General features: G+C 43.2%; 1 protein-coding gene across 13 annotated transcripts in view; it reads right to left on the reverse strand.

The window, feature by feature from the left end:
• Positions 1-278: 278 nt before the first annotated feature.
• The window catches only part of IQSEC1 (IQ motif and Sec7 domain ArfGEF 1), a 3,055,115-nt gene continuing 3,037,401 nt past the window's right edge, over positions 279-17,992 (reverse strand). For 12 of the 13 annotated variants that reach the window (XM_069643967.1, XM_069643968.1, XM_069643965.1 and 9 more), the window contains 3 exons: positions 13,143-13,319; positions 6,470-6,519; positions 279-4,573 (listed from right to left, as the gene is read on the reverse strand). In XM_069643967.1, coding sequence (XP_069500068.1) covers positions 3,983-4,573; positions 6,470-6,519; positions 13,143-13,319 — 818 coding nt within the window. In that variant the 3' untranslated portion in view covers positions 279-3,982. The remainder of the gene's footprint in view (positions 4,574-6,469; positions 6,520-13,142; positions 13,320-17,992) is intronic. The other variant, XM_069643976.1, reaches the window with a different exon arrangement.

The raw sequence follows: 17,992 nt of genomic DNA on the forward strand, positions 1-17,992 counted from the left end.
GGAGGCAGACACTATATATGCCAATTCACACGTGGAAACTGTTAATATTCAGTCTTTAGACTAACTAAAATGGGCACGAGGTTAAGCATGGAAATCAGTCAGAGAAGTTTGCATCAATGTGCAGTAAACACTGTAAACAGTAATGTGTGCAGTCACTAGCCGAATGCTCATTAAAAAACGTAATACTAAGGGAGATTCAGAGGAAATTAATCAGTTTGTTTACATTTTTTTGCGGTGACTAAAGCCAAACATACAATTCTCTAATAAATCATAACAGATGATTTTTCATGGTTTATTTCATTTTTCCACATGATCACAGTATAGCTTTACATCAATATGGTTTATTACTACTTACAAACAGAATGCATGTTAAAATGAAAGCACTCCTTCCATTCTTCCATTTAGTTACAAAATGGGTGTAGTGTCTCACCAGGACAGATGCTTCTTATGAGCCTGATAACCTCTTTTAAGTCCTTTAACAGTCTGCGTTCAAGACCTAGTCCTAACAGTTTAATACAACTCAAAACTGAAATGCACGCTTCCTAGAGGGCGATACTTACAGACTGTATGCAGCCCAGTGGAAGCGCATACATAAGGTAATACTAATTTACACACTATATACAAAGTCCGAGAATGGTCTAGTCCCCTTACTTGGTCCCGTTTCCGCCACACAGGTCCGTCCCAGAAATGTTAATCTTGCAATTGCATCATTTAATTTTCTTTTTATATCTATTTACATAAAATGACTCGTTTTGCAGGCAAGAAGTGCAATGGTATTTTACAATGGAACAGAGAAATGCATGCTTAACTGCAGAAAACACACAGCTTCAAATGGAACAGCAAAGTCAACATCTAAAGGTTCATTGGTGACATATCTGCCGATGGCCCATCAGCAGATGTTCACAAGAAACAAGAGGCGTCTGCTGCATGCAGTACATGGTGGGAAATTCTTCTACGCCGGATGCCTGAAGATTTCTTTTTTTAGGCAATACAATACATGTACAGTATATTAATAAGTATGTCTTATTTTGTTTACATTGTTGTACATTACATTCTTAAATTAAAAAAATACAGATACATTATTTTGCCGCTGTTCCAGAAAAGATACATTGTTTTGCATTCTCATTTTGGACAGATTCGTTGATTAGCCTATTTAGGTGTCATATTTACATCTGTTTGTGGTGATTGACATGGTTATAACCATCCATTTCCCTCCTCTCACTGTGTAACATCCAAAGATGTTGCCTCTTTTGTTTTTTAGAGCAGTCCATTGACTATTTGAATGTCTAAGATACTATTTAGTGGTTGTCTCACTTAGGATACAGAGTTAGTTCTAAATAAATAAATAACATAAAAATTGTGTCACACATGCCAACAACATGCCTGCCAATTATTGAAACAAGCACAAATTAAGAATGACAGCTTGTTTTTTATTCATAATGAATACAATTCTTAGGTTTGATGTATGCGTTCAACTGAACAAAGTACCAAGTAAGTCTGACATATATCTTTTCTGGAACAACCTATAAATTACAGTTATACTCTACTATTGGTACAGAGGTATGAAGAAAAGCCTACATATTTGAATATGTCATTACTTTCCTTCAACTAATATCAACTGTAACACTGATATATTTTGCAAATATACAATATGTAGAGTGTAGCCTCACACTATTAACATCAGATGGCATGCAAGACAGTTTTGTGCTCCTTTTTGTAGGACCAACATTCATTAGATTTCGGGAAGCAGAGCCTGTGGGGGACGCAAGGGAGCTCCCATTAGTTACGCTGCGGAGTGTTGCAAGTGCTGAACAAGAATGCACAGGAATAATGTCCGTTGTTGCAGACTTAATAGAGATTTATAGTTTATGAAGCACAACAGATATTGCACAAATGGGAAACAAAGTTTAACAATTAAAAACAATAGTCTAAGCTCTAGATTGCCGTACTTGCTCTCAAAAGGAGAATAACAAAGTGCTCAGTTTGCAGTTCTGCTGGTTTTGTGATATCAATGGGATGGAATAAGAGGAGAAGAAAAACAAAATAAATAAAATCACAAATGGATGCCTAAGTGTGTCTAACAGTGTTCTAGTAATTTCAGCAAAGGCTGCTGTTGGCAAAAATAATTAGGCAAAAACTTTGACACTGCCAGACTCATTATCTCAGACCAAAAGGCCAGCTGGGTTTTACAGTTTCAATCTTTTCTCTGTAACTTAGCATTATAAGAGGGACAAAGGGAGATTTGGGAAAATGAACCTCGCCTATGACCATCAATATGTACATCAGGCATAAGCTGCTCAATGTTCTAATCGTTGAGTGGAGGCTTTTATATTTGAGCCTAGAAATTGCAGTGTCTGTTCCCGAGATCCCCCAAAGCAAATCTCAGATGGAAAACACAGTGGTGAATCTGACGATAGGGATGAAAACATGCCCAGTTAGTCCAAAATCTGTCAGTCATGGTTGGTCTCTCGCGCAATTTGGACATTGTTGTGCACGTGCGACTGCAGGACTGAGCAGGGAACATCAGGCATGAAATGAACATGCGGACTAAGGAGCGCCCAGGAAGAAACACCTTGAGGCTATTAACTGGCACAGCGATAAAGGGCAAGAGTGAATGGGGCCAAATACAAGGTTCTCCACGAAAAAAGGTACAGTACAGAGACATTAAACATAACTGTATTACACTCAGGCTCTATGGATAAAATAAGACTGTCCAATAACTATGCACATAAATAAAAAAGGCAAGTAGGGAACAAAATGGGCTTGCTCTTGATCACAATAATGGGAAAAAATAGCTTTGCTTTGAAGCAGATTAATTTGCAAACCTTCAGTGAAGACTATATTCCGATTTACAGACAGTAAAGAAAACAGGACACGGTTTTAAAAATTCACCTGACACAGAAAAATAAGACAAGAGTTCTCATGTATGAGATGAATGTTTTTGCAGTGTGTGCATGCACCGTTCACGGGACCCTTTTCATATTATCATCAAGTTAAAAAAAGAATGAAGAAAATGGTGAATGGAAATTCACAGTTCTCACAGCCTTTAAAGTGTCCAAGAATGTGTGCAGCCAATGCCCTAAGACAACTGGCGGTAGCAAGTCATCCCGCACTGCTACGCGGAATGACTGCAACTTCACTAGTTTGCTTACCTGAAATAGCAGTGCAGTTATAATACTGATAATTTATGATTTCTGTTACTCAAACGAGTAGGATTTATACAAACATAGCTAGACTAAAACAGTGTTCAGTAAATGTGAAGTTAATTGGCACATTAAGTAAATGCATTGCTTAGAGGTCTTTTCAAGTCCCAACATTTCTTTTAATGAAAACTCTGGAACTTCTGAACTCATTTTTTACACTGGCTTTTTGGTGTGGGTTTGCCTCACCTTATTTAGTGACTGTATTTTCTGACTAGTAAATAAATGGAAATTCTGGTAAAGTGGATATTGCTAGGTTTGAGAACTGAAAAATTGCTTTCCAAGCACAAATGTTACCTACTGTATACAGTAAACCTATTGATATTTATATATATATATATATTTACAAAGCTAAGTTCAGTACTTTCATCAACCATATTAGGTCTACTTATTTTTTGCCCATTATCAATAAGAGCAAGAATGCAACAAATAATTCTGTCATACTTTTATTTCAGAGAGAGAGATATATATATATATTTATATATGTATAATTAATATCTAGGGTAGGTTTAAAACTGTTAACTGTTATGCAGTGACGCATTTTGATAGTTTTCTGTTCAGCTAGAAGTATACTTTCAAGGCAATTTCAAAATGTTGTCTGACCTCCCTCCATCCTCTAGGAAGTGGATGATATGTATAATTACTTGTTAGTTCCGTTATACGAGAAGGCCCTGAAGCTGAATGGAATTAAATTGCCTCTGCTGGGTAAAACTACACAGCATCACGTGCTACTGCAGCCACTGTATAACCCACAGTCACTGGAACAGTACCTACAGCACTGCCTAGACTATTGTGCTGATGCCACTGTGTTTGGGCTTTGTGCTGGTTGACGTAGAGGAAGCAGGCTGTTGCCCATGGTGCAGCTGAGCATGCTGGGAATGGGAAGAGGTGCCAGCATGAGTAGGAGGCAGTGCTGGGTGGGGGTGCTGTGCATGTGGATGCTGCTGTGTGTAGGATGGATGCTGGGGAAGCAATGAATGTTGACCATGTTGGTGGTGCTGGTGTGGATGCTGGACATGCTGTGGTGGGTGATAGTGATGATGGTGATGATAAGGCGGAGGGTTTTGTGGTACATGAGAGTACTGTGAATGGTGGCTATGCACTTGGGCTTGTGTCTGCCCCTCTGCCGGCCCTGCGTGATGTGCTGCTGATGGATGCTGCGAGTGTTGCTGATGCGGGGTAACTGGAGGGTGCGTTGGCTGCTGGGTAGGGCCAGATGCCGGATGCCCTTGGGAAGGTGGCTTGCCTCTCTTACTACCAAATATAGAACCTAGAAGTGAGGAAGAATTAGGCAAAGTCTGGTGTGGCCGTGATGGGCATTCTCGGGTTGATGTTGCTCTTCGCCGCATATGAGGGCTGCTAATGATGGACCCCTGAAAGAAAATCAATAGAGAGCACAATTAAACGTTTGCTATATTTATTTAGTCTCATCATGCCATTTTGCAAATTATCATCGGACCAGACTGCACGTGGCCCTACAGTAGACATAGCAGCATTAGATTTGAATTCGGCACAGCCAGCGAATGTCAGCATGCACAACCCCGCTGATCACCTTCCACAGACGTAAGAGAGGACAGACAACAGATATTACAATGACTAACAATAGCTGTTGACAATATAACAATTGCCACCAGTGAATTGGAGTAAACAATGTACAGAACTAAGCTGCAGTCAATAACATGGCAGCATTGTAACTACTACACATATTATATCACAGAACCACTCATCTTTGGTAATGTAATAGAATATTGTTGTGTTCTGCTGCTTAAAAGGAACTACCAGAGATATGAATAAAACACGTTTTATACACCTCTCTTACCAAAACATGTCCACACTGCCCTTTCTAATAAAAATTGTTTAAAATGTGCTATTCTAATTCGGTGGAGGTGTGTAGGCCGAATAGATATGTGACACAGCATTACTGAAGACAGAGTCGCCTGATTCAAAATTCTGTTCTTCGTAGCCAAGGATAAATACATCTGCATGCTGGATAAACAGGCACAAACAGTAGAGGCACATATATGGTTGAAAGATGAATGAAATCTCATGAAATCCACATGTGATTCGTACCTCTCACTTGTTATAATAATCTCTTACCATGGCTTGAATACAATTCAACATTGTCATCGCTACAGGCAGTTAAAAGCTTAGCTATAAAATAAGCAACATAAAGGGCTGAGCAAATAAAAATGAAAGTACACTGTAACCAATGAGCAAGTGGACCAAACATGCTGCAATACTACAAAGCTGACTACCCTCCACAACCATAAGTGCTGCAACCCCCACTGTTACAAGGCCAAAATACCCCATCGGAAAGCAACAGCCTTCTTCAACCCGGTCACCACAAGCATGTTCGGGATCACTCAAAGCTGCCCCGCCGCCCCAGGGTGACCAATCAGGAGCCAACATGGCAAAAAAAGTCGCCAGTAACCATCTGGTTCCTGTGTGTGAGACAAGGCTCGGTTTACAACAACTCCTAAAAAAACAGTTCTGTGTTTCCCATATACTTTTTTACAATGTATTAGATAGGTGTGCCAACAGAGGCGATTTTAAAGTCGTTCTGGAAACAAATATAACCATAAAATGTTAAGTATTTGCTGGGTACCACTTATGCAACATGATTTGTGGCGGCCAACGGAAATGGTTGATGAATAGCCAACATGAAGAAATATGAATATTCTATCCTGCCTAAATTGACCTGTTGATTAAATCCCTTTCACGGGTATTCTAAAGTCAACTAGCAGAGTGGCATGGCATCAGGTGGGAGACTATCCACATGGAAGGCGAGGGCACGCCGATATCAAGTTGGGTCACATCAATAAATTATCAATTCGGGGAAGTGAATCCTTTTTGTGATTAATTGCAGCAACCCTGGTTAATTTGAAACTACAGAGCCGGGTGGCGAACCAGTTGCTTTCTTGGAGATAGAATACTGAATACTAAAAATACATTAAATGTGGCGGATCAGCTTTGTATCATTGCTGCTTTGAGCTATGGTTTTCAAAAGGACACATCGAAAGTATTCAACCATGCTTGCAGGAACAGAGGGAACAAGCTTAGCAGTAACCAGAAATGGTGACTTGTCCACAAATAGTGTGTTGTTTTAAAGTCATTATAGTGCAAAGTGAGAAGACTAGGCATGCATATTATTTGAGGCAGGCAGGTTATAGATTAGAAAAAGAAAGACAGCAAAAAGTGTATATACAAACGAAAGGTTTGAAAAATGCATATCATCACATCCAGCTAGATATCAGTTGCTTCCTACTTACTTCCATATTGCTGTCTAGCGATCCTGCACTGCTGCGGCGCCCACGCTTGCCTGCCCAGGACATGCAATACCATAGATTAGAGACGAGACAAGACCTGGGCGATTTATAGATTTATTCCCTAAATAGCCTGAGGCTACATCTATAAGGGCCTTCATGCACGACATTAGCATAGACTGAACAGCGAGGTAGCAAACAGTGGCAGAAACATACAGTTTCAGGCCTTAAAAAGAAGATATGTCACTGCACTCAACTTATACATGGCATGGGGGAAAGAACGAAAATGTTAATTTTTTTAATAAAATTAACTGAAGTTCAAAAAGGATGTAGAGACAGACTTATACAGTTTTCAAAACATTATTTTGTTATATCTATATTAAGATTAATGTTTGAAGTAGTTGAGCAATTTCTATATATCAGAACAATACTAAACTTGTAAATTAATATTACAAAAGCAGTTTTTTTTTAATTCAAGTTCAGAATGAGGCCACCCATTTAAGGACTTCAGTACTGAAAGACCACGGGTACCTAGCATTTTTAGATGATGTTTAAAATTCTTACATCCCCAAGGATTTCATATGTAATACATTGCTAATGAACATAGCTGAACTTAAATGTCAAGCAGTGATGTTAAGTGTCCCTCAATATTATGGCTAGGTTTTGTTTTGATGAGTTGTGCAGTGCTCACCAGCAAGCATAGGATGGTAGGAATTTAGGTTTCATTGGTTAGGAAAATAAACCAGGAGAGCTTCTACAGAAATTGAATTGAGATTTGTAAAAGAGTAATGCTGAAGGAGTAGTCCATGTGGACAACACACCCACAGCAAACTCTTCGTGTACGTTTTAAAGATTAGGTTGAGTACCCCCTAAGAGGCACACAACAAATTGTGCCATGCTTTATTTCCCAGGATAGTATAGATGGCATGCTGTTCAAGGTACAAACCAAATGGGTGCAAAGATTCTGGAAGTCAAAGGTTAGTTAGACATTATAGTATTTTGGGAGCTGGGGCAGGATGTTCCACAATTTGGCAGTAAGAATATCAGATGGAAAGTCATCATTGTTAAAACAAAAGGAGAAGAATAATGGAAAAGGAAGTCAGGCACAAACTACAGGTAACCTCAACTCCAACGCAGAAGGAATCTGTTGCGATGAGGAAAGGGAATGGACAGGGGGAGCAGTGGCCATCAAATATACCGGAAATGCCCGTTCTATCGCCATGCTTACAGTATGGTCAATAATGCTTCCACTCTGCCTTGCACACAAAACATCAACAGGAGACAATTTCCCGGTCTAACAATATGCTTACACAATTCACAAACAAAAATGAAGCCCTGAGAGCACCGGGTGACAACGGAATGCTCCTCCACGTAAACATGTTTCCGCTACCTATGGTCATTACAAGCAGTGGCATGAAATGAGCAATCTAAGCCTGCAGTGAATCTTTTTTTCTCAAGAACTCAATATTAGCCCTATGGAACAACAATCAACTGAATTACATAACAAAAGTTAGAATAAATACACCTGCAATACAATGCTACACATCTACATTAGACAGCACTTAATTAAACAAGGGTCCCTCACAATGGTTACACTATATTCAGGAAGGAGACTATTGGCGTTTTAGATGTTGGCAGGAGGGTATTCCCAGTAAACAAAAAAAAATATATTAACCATGTGCTAACGCATAAGGACCTATATTCAACATCAACACGTGAATCTTGATGTCCGTGCTATTGCAGAAGCCTTTTTCAAATGGTCTCTCAATTACTTTGTATACCAGTCCTACATTTTATGTCTGTAACAGGTTTTTTCATACAAGATGGCTGCAGCAACACATACTAGATGACTGGCTAACTACTATGGCAACAATTAATCACAGAGGCAACTAAAATAAGAGATCCAATATTGTAAGAAACTAAACAACCTATAAATCCTAAACTTAATCAGTTATGGAAAGCAGATACGTATCAGACACAGCCCAGTGGAGTCTTATCTTCCAATTCTTCTAAAATGGAAGCAGTTTCCTGTTTGACTTAAAGGATGATTTCCAACATAATGTCCAGGAATGTTATATTAAAAACAGTAATAAGAATATACAACTCATTGAAAAGTATGTAACATTATGGATTAAGGGATTAAAGAACCACATATGTTGTACATATGCATGAGGTCTCATACTTATTAAAACATTATGTGTAATCCCAATTAATCTGCAAAAAAAACTATACTAGCATGGCACATATTGGGGCCTCATATTCCCTGTCTGCAAACAATTAACATACAAAGGACGTACATATTTTTATTTTGCATGCATTGTTTATTAAGCATCACAATCACAAATGGTGCAGCTTTGTAATGAAGGAGTCTAATTGCATTTTTCAATTGGCTAAAAGGAGAACAAAAAGTTGTAAATCTGATTTTGTAGGTATAAGAACACTGCAAAATGCTTTGTTTTTGTGTTCCATTTCAATTCAGACCAACTGAAGAGAACCAACATTTTTGAGATGTAGACTGTCTAATTGTGAACAAACTGGTTAGAATTGACATGCTACACTTTCGGTGGTCTCTAAGGAAAGGAAAATAACAAGTATATGCAATGTATTAATGGTCTTATTTTTGTACCGATTGGAAGTCCTATTTTATTAATGTAGTTATCACTTCCAAATGAGAAGTTGTTGCGAGTGAATACACATTTGACCCCTTGGGTTCCTGTTCTCATGGTTAAATTATGCTGCAGCAGGAATTCTGTAGGACATGGGATTCCTTTCAACAATCATCCTCAATAAGGATAGTGTGCTGTCATGTAGAACATTCCTGATGAATGACAAATCTCAACGGATGCAATTTACATTGTATCCATTTACTTTGTATTGTTGTTTATTGTTGTGTTCACAAAACCTATTCCTTACTTGGAAATTACTATATCTTAAGAAAATGGGAACAAGGAATGCACCAGAGCATGCCAAATATTTTAAGAAAAATTTGTGAATAAGTACAACGCAACCTGCCACATTGATCTCATAACAAATGTATCACTTCCTCAAAATACTGCGGTGCTAACCCCTAAAAGCAGAAATTATGCAAAATATACAAAAGAAATATACAAGTAGCCAACCATGTAAAAAGGAAAAATAGGGCTTCAAAATCCATGCTGTTTACCAGCGCATTCATTAGAAGTTTAGTATGTCTCATGAGAACAACATTCCCAACAACTTGCATTTTCTATATTGGCGAAAGAGGCACTTGTGCCAGACAGCATTATCTTGGTGGACACCTCTCCAGCCAAAGACTCAGCATAAAAGAGGAGATATTGACAGCCTTCATGGAAACCTTACGACACAGAAGCACAGGTGAATTTAAAATGAGGCAGCGGGTTGGGACTTGAAACAGGTGAAAACTGGATGGAAAAATCAAGGGATCAATATCCATCCTGCCACCCTTTCTTCCACATCTCATGCAATCATCTGAAAATCTGCCTACAATTGATAAACCCACTCCTCACACTTGCCATGTTACTTCCAAATAGAGTAAAAATATAATTATTGCTGGAAACCCTTCACTTCATTATATGTCCACTCCTATTTACTCAAAGACCATAGAAAGAGTATCATGCCAACTATAGGGCAAGTGTTCACACAGTAGCAGAGTCTACATTTCATTACCTAGTCATGCAAGTAGTTGGTCTGAATGATGATTGCCAATAGCACTCACAAATTAACATTTCTTCGACTCTATTGTACTTATCAAAACTAAATGTTACATTTTCTTTTTACATCATTCTAAAATGCACGCAACTCCTCTCTATAAAGGGAATGATCTGTTTCCGTTGTATGAAAACTGTGTGAGAATGAGACCGTGTGTTGTTAAGGAAGCTTGCAACCAAGAACATGCGCTAACCTAATCAAGGCATCATCCTTGAACATTGATTTCTTTCTTTTTTTCCAAACAAGCTCTACAGTCTGGATAAAATAATGAGAATGTGATTTAACACATACACTATGCTCTCTAAAGGGAGGAGGGAATACCATGCTAGCCCTCTACAATGGAGGAGTAAATAAAAAATAGCCGGAAAAAGTTTGTTACCTTTAAAACCTCTAAATTGATGCTTTCAAGCATCCAATGTCATTTACCAGTTGTCTTTTGGTTCTTTACACGACATGGCCCATTAGCAGATGGGGAACCGACACATAACTAATCTATGGCACAGAGAAGATCTCTGGTGGCACAAAGTTGTGTAGAATGAAATGAACAACATCTACCATTGACTGAGATCGCGCCACTCTTACTGCCCCACTCTCGGACACTGATCAGATAACGTACTAAGACGGGATGGGGGTACATTTCCAACAGTTTTAAGGCAGAAATAAATAGAGATCAAAGAAAGAATGGATGTATTCCTTGAGAAGTGATATGGTCTGAGATGAAGTCTGTGTCAAAGGCACTAAAACAAGATAATCTCACAAACAAATCTGAAATTACTTAAAACAAAACTGACCTCAGTTGTGTTAGCGTGGGGAACCTAATGAACCTAATGTTGAGAGGACATTTTATCATTATGACCTAACAGCATGATTCTTCCTTGTTCAAATAACAGTTGAGACGATCTCAAGACCAATATTTTTATTGGATACTCCAAAAAGGTAAAATAATTACCATAGACCTGGAATATATAAAAATATGTATTATTTGCACCTATTGCATTTCACAACAACTAACTGTGGTGAAGTTCAACATCATTCAGGTTCTACACGATGTATGCTTTGCCAGTATGAGACAATGGAAACAGCATCCTATTATCTCAATTTCACCAAGGCGGAATGCCCATTTAATTTATTTGAGGTTTTCAGTACGAGCTAATCATGTCTCTATAGAAAACACTGGTAGCCACGTTATGGCACTTAAAAGGCTAAACTACACAATTTTTTCAGTGATCCCCAAGAATTATACTTTGAACTAATGAACTTCCCACAGCTAGAGTGGATGCGCTGGCCTAAGCATCAACTATGACAATTAAGTAACGTCAACGGGGTTGAACTACAGTAACCCAAACAGAAAGATAGTAAATGTGTTCAACTACTCCTGCGGCTTATAAGGTATCACCCTGTACATATCTACAGAGGATAGAAGCATACATTTAGTGGGAATTCCCGTGGTAATCGCACTGCACAACAAGACTAAACAAAATCTTTCCAGAACTGTCACTGGGCCCAAAACATCATTTTAAAATTAAGTTCCGCTGAGTTTACCAAACTCATGGAAAAACATGCTAGTCTGCAATGAGGTTAGCATTTAAACTTATGAGAAAACAATCACTTACAATTTAAAAAAACAAAGCGTTCACAGGGACATTGTGTTGAAATGTTACATGTTAACATGATTAAGAGGAATTCATATTGCCTATTTTTGCGTCATTACTGTCGTATGTTTTAATGCATGTAAATGTTTGACAGACTGGAATGGAAATTTCCTGAGAATTTAATGGTATGACTTCACTTACATTTTAAGGAAAACAATATTACCTAATGCCCAAGCTAATATGTTCTTTCAGCTGTGGAGAAGGTGGATACATTCAGTCTTTTGCACACCAGACCCTCTGATGTCTTACAATCAAAGGTTCCAGGTGACAATTCTTTGAGAGCGAGGAGAATGAGGACATTGATAATGAGGCAGATGGGGCCGGGGTGGACGGCCAGGGCTAAGATGGCTGGAAAAACAACTTTTCATTTTTCCCTGCAAGTAGTTTTCGCTATTGTGGCACAGCTAGAACTTCCTCTGCCATATTATAAGGAAGAGCCATCAGTTACTAATTATTGTTATGGAAGGCATAGTTTTAGACACAGTGCTCTGATATAATGGCAGAGCAGTCACTGTGAACCCAAATGGAGCATACAGACCACAGGTGCAATCTGGCAACCATTGCTTCTCATGGAGGCACATTCCAGTCTCATGGGTGACACGCTACACAATGTTCACTCCAGCCATATGCTAGTAGTTACCAACAAATGCATGCAATTTACTGCAAACATACCCCACTCCATTTGGAATTGAAGAGAGTGGAGTACATTGAAAAAAGTGGGCAGGGCACCCAAAAAAAGTTACACTGTTGCTCCTTTGTTTAAAAGCATTATATGAAGTGCAGCATACTGCCAGAAATACAGAATGGGATTTGGGGGACGTTACTGCTGTGAAAGCAGGACTTTTACCTGTAGCTCTAGCTATGGGATTTTACAAGCAGCAACGACGTCAGGCACTAGGACCTATAGGCAAGCCATACAGTGAGAAGACAGTTTTCAGTCACACAGCATTTCTTGATTGTTTATGTTAAGTGAAATTAGAAGTCTAGGCTTCACTCCATTTCATTCATCAAAATGTAAGACACAGGTACACGGATACACAACGTAAACAGAAAGCAGTTGTGAAGTGGGGCTGGTTCTTGCCTGTTCTATATCTACATTTCTCTATTATCGATTTGACTGTTTTCTGTCTCTGTTGATACTAGAAACCTTATAGCCGCCTGAAGCTCGTCAATAGGTGTAAAGAAAATGGTCCACATCAAATAGGAGCCAGACATGTCTGAGTGATGGTTTTACAAGCTGCACAATCACAAATGGACTAATGTGTACTGCGTATGGGGCATATCTAGCATGGGGGAGAAAGGATCAATGAGCGTCTTACCAGCTTCAGACAGGTCTCGAAGGGAGCTACTCAAAGCGCTTCGTTTGAGTCCTTCACTCGAGGCGTAGCTGTCATCCAGGCAGGCCCTGTTAAGTGTGCCGTTGCCAGATTCCTTCTTCAGGCTGGAGCACTGTGACATACTTGGGCGCACCACCCCCTTCTGTTTCTCTAGCTCCGCTGAAACAAAGGGAGTGAAGGTACAAGTCCACAGTTAATTATATTGTAATACAAAGTCACAGCAACAGTAAAGAGAAGTCTGAGTGGCAAGCACATGATGGGAGCACAGGCATCCCCAGTGAAAGAAACACTTGCTCAGGCATCCTGAGGTGCAAAGTATCAACATCCACCAGTTACACTGGCATCACATCTGGTGCAACACGAGATGGCTTAGCAAGCAAATGCCCCATACTGAACCCAGCAGGAATTGAGGCATAAGAGGGAATTACTAAAAAGAAAGTGCTTTAGCAAAAAGAGAAGAAATACTGACACACCTACAAATAAAGTGGGTCATTGCTAGATATCACTACTTTCAATGTTTCAGATGGGGGGCCAAATCTGACACTCATGCTGCCCCCAACATGACTCAACACGAAGGCAGAGAAAGGAACAAGTTACTTACCTGTAACTGTTTTTCTCCAGCATGGGTCTGGCATGGATTCACATGCTCATGAATATTCCCCGTCGTCAGGCTGGGAATCCTCGGTAAAGAAAAAAATCAGTATCAGTTTCGTTTCTGATCTGTCTTTCTTAGCAGTAACCAATCACTGGTCTCTGGGTCATACTGCCCCCAGCCAATGACTGCTCTCTCCCCAAGACCCGCTCCTGGCGGCCATCCTCAGATTTTGTAGCACGTAAAGTGGCAGTATGACCAAGTGAAGAGCCGCAGAGGGGAAGGAGGAAGGGTTCGCATGTGAATCCATGCTAGACCCATGCTGGAGAACAACAGTTACAGGTAAGTAACTTGTTCCTTCTCCAGCATGGGGTCTGGCATGGATTCACATGCTCATGAATATGGGAATGCATAGCAGTACACACATGCACATCCACGGGAGGTGGCAAGGCTCAACATTAAGCATTACATAAAACTCAACATTAAGCATGCCTTACCTCCTCACCAGGCTCACCTTAAGTGAACAGGTTGCGCAGCACTGCCTGGCTGACTCTGGACTCCTCCCTGGAATCCCGGTTGACGCAGTAGAATCTCGTGAAGGTGTGCGTCGACCTCCACGTAGCAGCCATGCAGATGTCCAGCAGGGGCACACCAGACAAGAACGCGGTGGTAGCAGCGATCGCTCTGGTCGAATGGGCTCTTGGACGGCCGGGCAACGTCCGGTTTGCCAACCGATGACAGTGCATGATGCAGCCGGAGAGCCATCTGGAAATGGAAGCCTTCGAGAGAGCCTTCCCTTGGTTCACAGGTCCAAAGTTCACAAACAGCTGCCAAGTCTTCCGAAAACTCTTCGTTCGGTCCACGTAGAACTTCAGCGCTCTAGCTACATCCAGCGAGTGCAAAGTCCTCTCGGCTGGCGACGAAGGCGACGGGAAGAAAGCTGGCAACACCAAGGGCTTGTTGAGATGGAAGTCCGACGGCACCTGGGGCATGAAGGAGGGGTGTGTCCTCAGCACCACCCTTGTCTCGTGAAAAGTCAAGTATGGAGGCTTGCAGGATAGGGCCTGAATCTCTCCCACGCGTCGTGCGGAGGTGATGGCCACAAGGAACGCTGTCTTCCACGACAGGAACTTCAACAGAGCTGAATGCAAATTCTCGAATGGCGGGCCCATGAGCCTGGTCAGCACCATGTTGAGCTCCCACGCCAGGGCTGGTGCCTTCACCGACGGAAACGATCGGAACAGTCCTTTCATAAACTCCTTCACCAGGCGATGAGACCACAGGGATGCCCGCCCTGCAGTTCTGGTGTATCGGGAAATCGCTGCCAGATGTATCTTGATGGAAGCATGAGCTAGTCCAGCTTTGGCCAGCAACAGTAAGTACGGTAGCACTTGAGGGGCAGTAATCCGTAGAGGGTTAATCTTCTGTGCGCGGCAACAGACAGAGAACCTCTTCCACTTGTGTCCGTAGCACTTGAGAGTTGAGGACACCCTGGCCTTTGCAAGAACCTCTCTGCATTCGGCCTGGATATCGTACCCTCCAAACTCTAGTGCTGCAGGAGCCAGGCCTGCAAGTTCAGCGACACCGGGTCGTGATGAAGAATGGCGCCTCCTTCTCTGGAGAGAAGATCTGCGTCCATCGACAGTTTGACTGGTGGGGATGTTGACAAGTCCAGAAGGTCCGGGAACCAGATCTGTCTCGGCCACCTCGGTGCAACGAGGATCTTCCTGCACCGGGACCTCTTGAGTTGGTTGATGAGCCTGAGCGGCAACGGCGGTAACGCATACAGGAACAAGCCATCCCAGGGGAACGAGAAAGCATCGCCCCTGCTCCTCTGCTGGGGGAACCTGCTGGCGAACCTCTGGCACTTGGAGTTCATCGCCGTCACGAACAGATCGATTTGGGGTTTGCCCCATCGCCGGAAGAGTTGATCCACTTGATCCTGGCGTAGTTCCCACTCGTGGCACGAACGCAGTCGGCAATGGTGTTTTTAATCCCTGCTAGATGAAAAGGCACCAGAAACATCCCCGGGCAACGGCCCAGTGCCACAGATCCTGGGCTTCCTTGGACAGGGCTGGGGATCTGGTTCCTCCGTTTCCGTACGTAGAACATCGTGGTGGTGTTGTCGGTGAAGTTCCTCACCATCTTGCCCTTGAGGAACGGGAGGAATGACTTGAGGGCCCCGAACACCGCTCGGAGCTCCAGTATGTTGATGTGGAGCGGCCTCTCCTCCGGGAGCCACAGACCTCTCACGTGAAGATCTCTGGTGTGCGTGCCCCAACCCTCCAGGGAGGCATCCGTCGTCACCGTCGCCTGGTATGCTGGGGTCTGAAAGTCCATGCCCGCCACGAGATGCGCGCGCGTTCCCCACCATCGGATTGCCTGGCGGAATACATCGTTGAGCGAGATCTTGTCCCCGAAGCTGCCCGTCGCTTGCATCCAACGGGCGTCTAGGAACCTCTGCAGAGAGCGCATCCGAAGCCTGCACCGGCGCACCAGTTAGATGCAAGAGGAGTTCATCCCGAGCAGGGACTTGATGGACCTCACTCTGGCCATGTCTGTGGCCAGGATGGCCTGCATTCTTTCCTCCGACGGCGAGGCCAATCGTGCCACTGTATCGAGCTTGGCTCCCAGAAACAGCGCAACCTGCGACGGAACCAGGTGGGATTTCGTGAAGGTGAACAACCTGGGCGCAGACTTCAATCCGAACGGGAGGGCCTTGAACTGGTAGTGCCGTCCCTGGACTACGAACCTGAGAAACTTTTGTTGATCTTTTATGATGGGGATGTGAAAGTACGCATCCTCCAAATATAACGACGATAGGAAGTCGCCTTCCTCCAGCTGGCCCAGTACGTGCTGGAGGGTGACCATCCGGAACTTCTGAGCCTTGATGTATTTGTTTAGCTGACGCAGGTCCAGGATGGGACGCCAACCTCCTGTATTCTTCCTGACGAGTAAGTATCTTGAGTATAATCCGGAGCCCCGGAAATCTTTGGGATGAGCTTGATGGCTCCTTTCTTGAGCATTGCCCTTACCTCTAACAGCAGTTGAGGAACGTGGTTTTCCTTCCTGGCCACTGGAGGAATTCGGGGGCACTTCTTTAGGAATTCCAGAGTGTGCCCGTGGGCCAGGGCATCCAGCACCCAACGGTCGGTGGAGATGGACTCCCACACGCTGATGAACTTCGCCAGCCAGCCTCCCATTGGGGTGCTTCGGTAGGGGCCCGACGCAACGGCCGGTTCAGTCTTGTTTGGAAGCAGCCTTCCTTCCTTGGCCTCCCTGGCGACAATGACGAGATCCACCTGAGTTGCCTCGTCCCCTGTAGGTTTCTTGCGACAAGGAACGGGCCGCTTGATGGTAGATCGAGGAGCCGCCGCCGAATCCTTTGGAGACACCTTGCTTGCCTCCGGAGTTCTGAAAGGGCGGCCGCCGTTGTTGCATAACTCCCAAGGCCCGAGTCGTCTCCGTGTCAGTCTTGATGGCCTACAGCAACTCATCCACTGTCTTGCCAAACAGATTGTTCCCGTCGAAGGGCATGTCCAAAAACTTGGCTTGTACGTCCTGGCGGAAATCCGTCACCTTGAGCCACCCCCGCCATCAAAGGCAAACGCTGTTGCCCAACTGGCGGAAACCGGTGTCGGCAATGTCCGTGGCCACAGTTATGGCGTGGTCCAACACCACCTCACCCTCCTGTAGGATCGCCAGGGCCTCTGCCCTCTTGTCGTCCGGGAGGAAGTCCAACAGGGGGGCGATCTTGTACCACAATTCCCTGTCGTAGTGGGCCACAATTGCTAGGGCGTTGGCCTCCTTAATCGGTGACGCCGCCATGACTCGTCGTCCCATGGCATCCAGCTTCTTTCCCTCGCCGTCCGGTGGGGAAGTTGAAGATGAAGCCAATGCCCCCCGCTTTCTTCTTGGCCGCTGCAGAGACGACCGAATCCGGGGTCGGCTGTGCTCCATGGCACAATGGGGCGGCGTCGGGGACCCAGTACTTCTTCTCGTACCGGTCTGTCTTGGCAGGTGTCGAGGACGGGTTCTTCAGAAGGGCAAGTCCCTCATCCCAGATATCATCCAGCAACGGCACCCCGAGGACCGTCTTCGTCTTGGCCTTGTGCCGTTGGTAGAGGAAGCCTTCCTCCTTCTCTTCGGGGCAGAGCTGAAAAAGCTTGGATGCCCAGGCAATCATGGCATGGAGGGAGCCAATATCGTCAGGCGGGGACACCCGAGGGATCGGAGATGG

This window comes from Ambystoma mexicanum, chromosome 2p (assembly GCF_040938575.1).
Source record: "Ambystoma mexicanum isolate Mex_15411 chromosome 2p, UKY_AmexF1_1, whole genome shotgun sequence".
NCBI classification, from domain to species: domain Eukaryota; kingdom Metazoa; phylum Chordata; class Amphibia; order Caudata; family Ambystomatidae; genus Ambystoma; species Ambystoma mexicanum.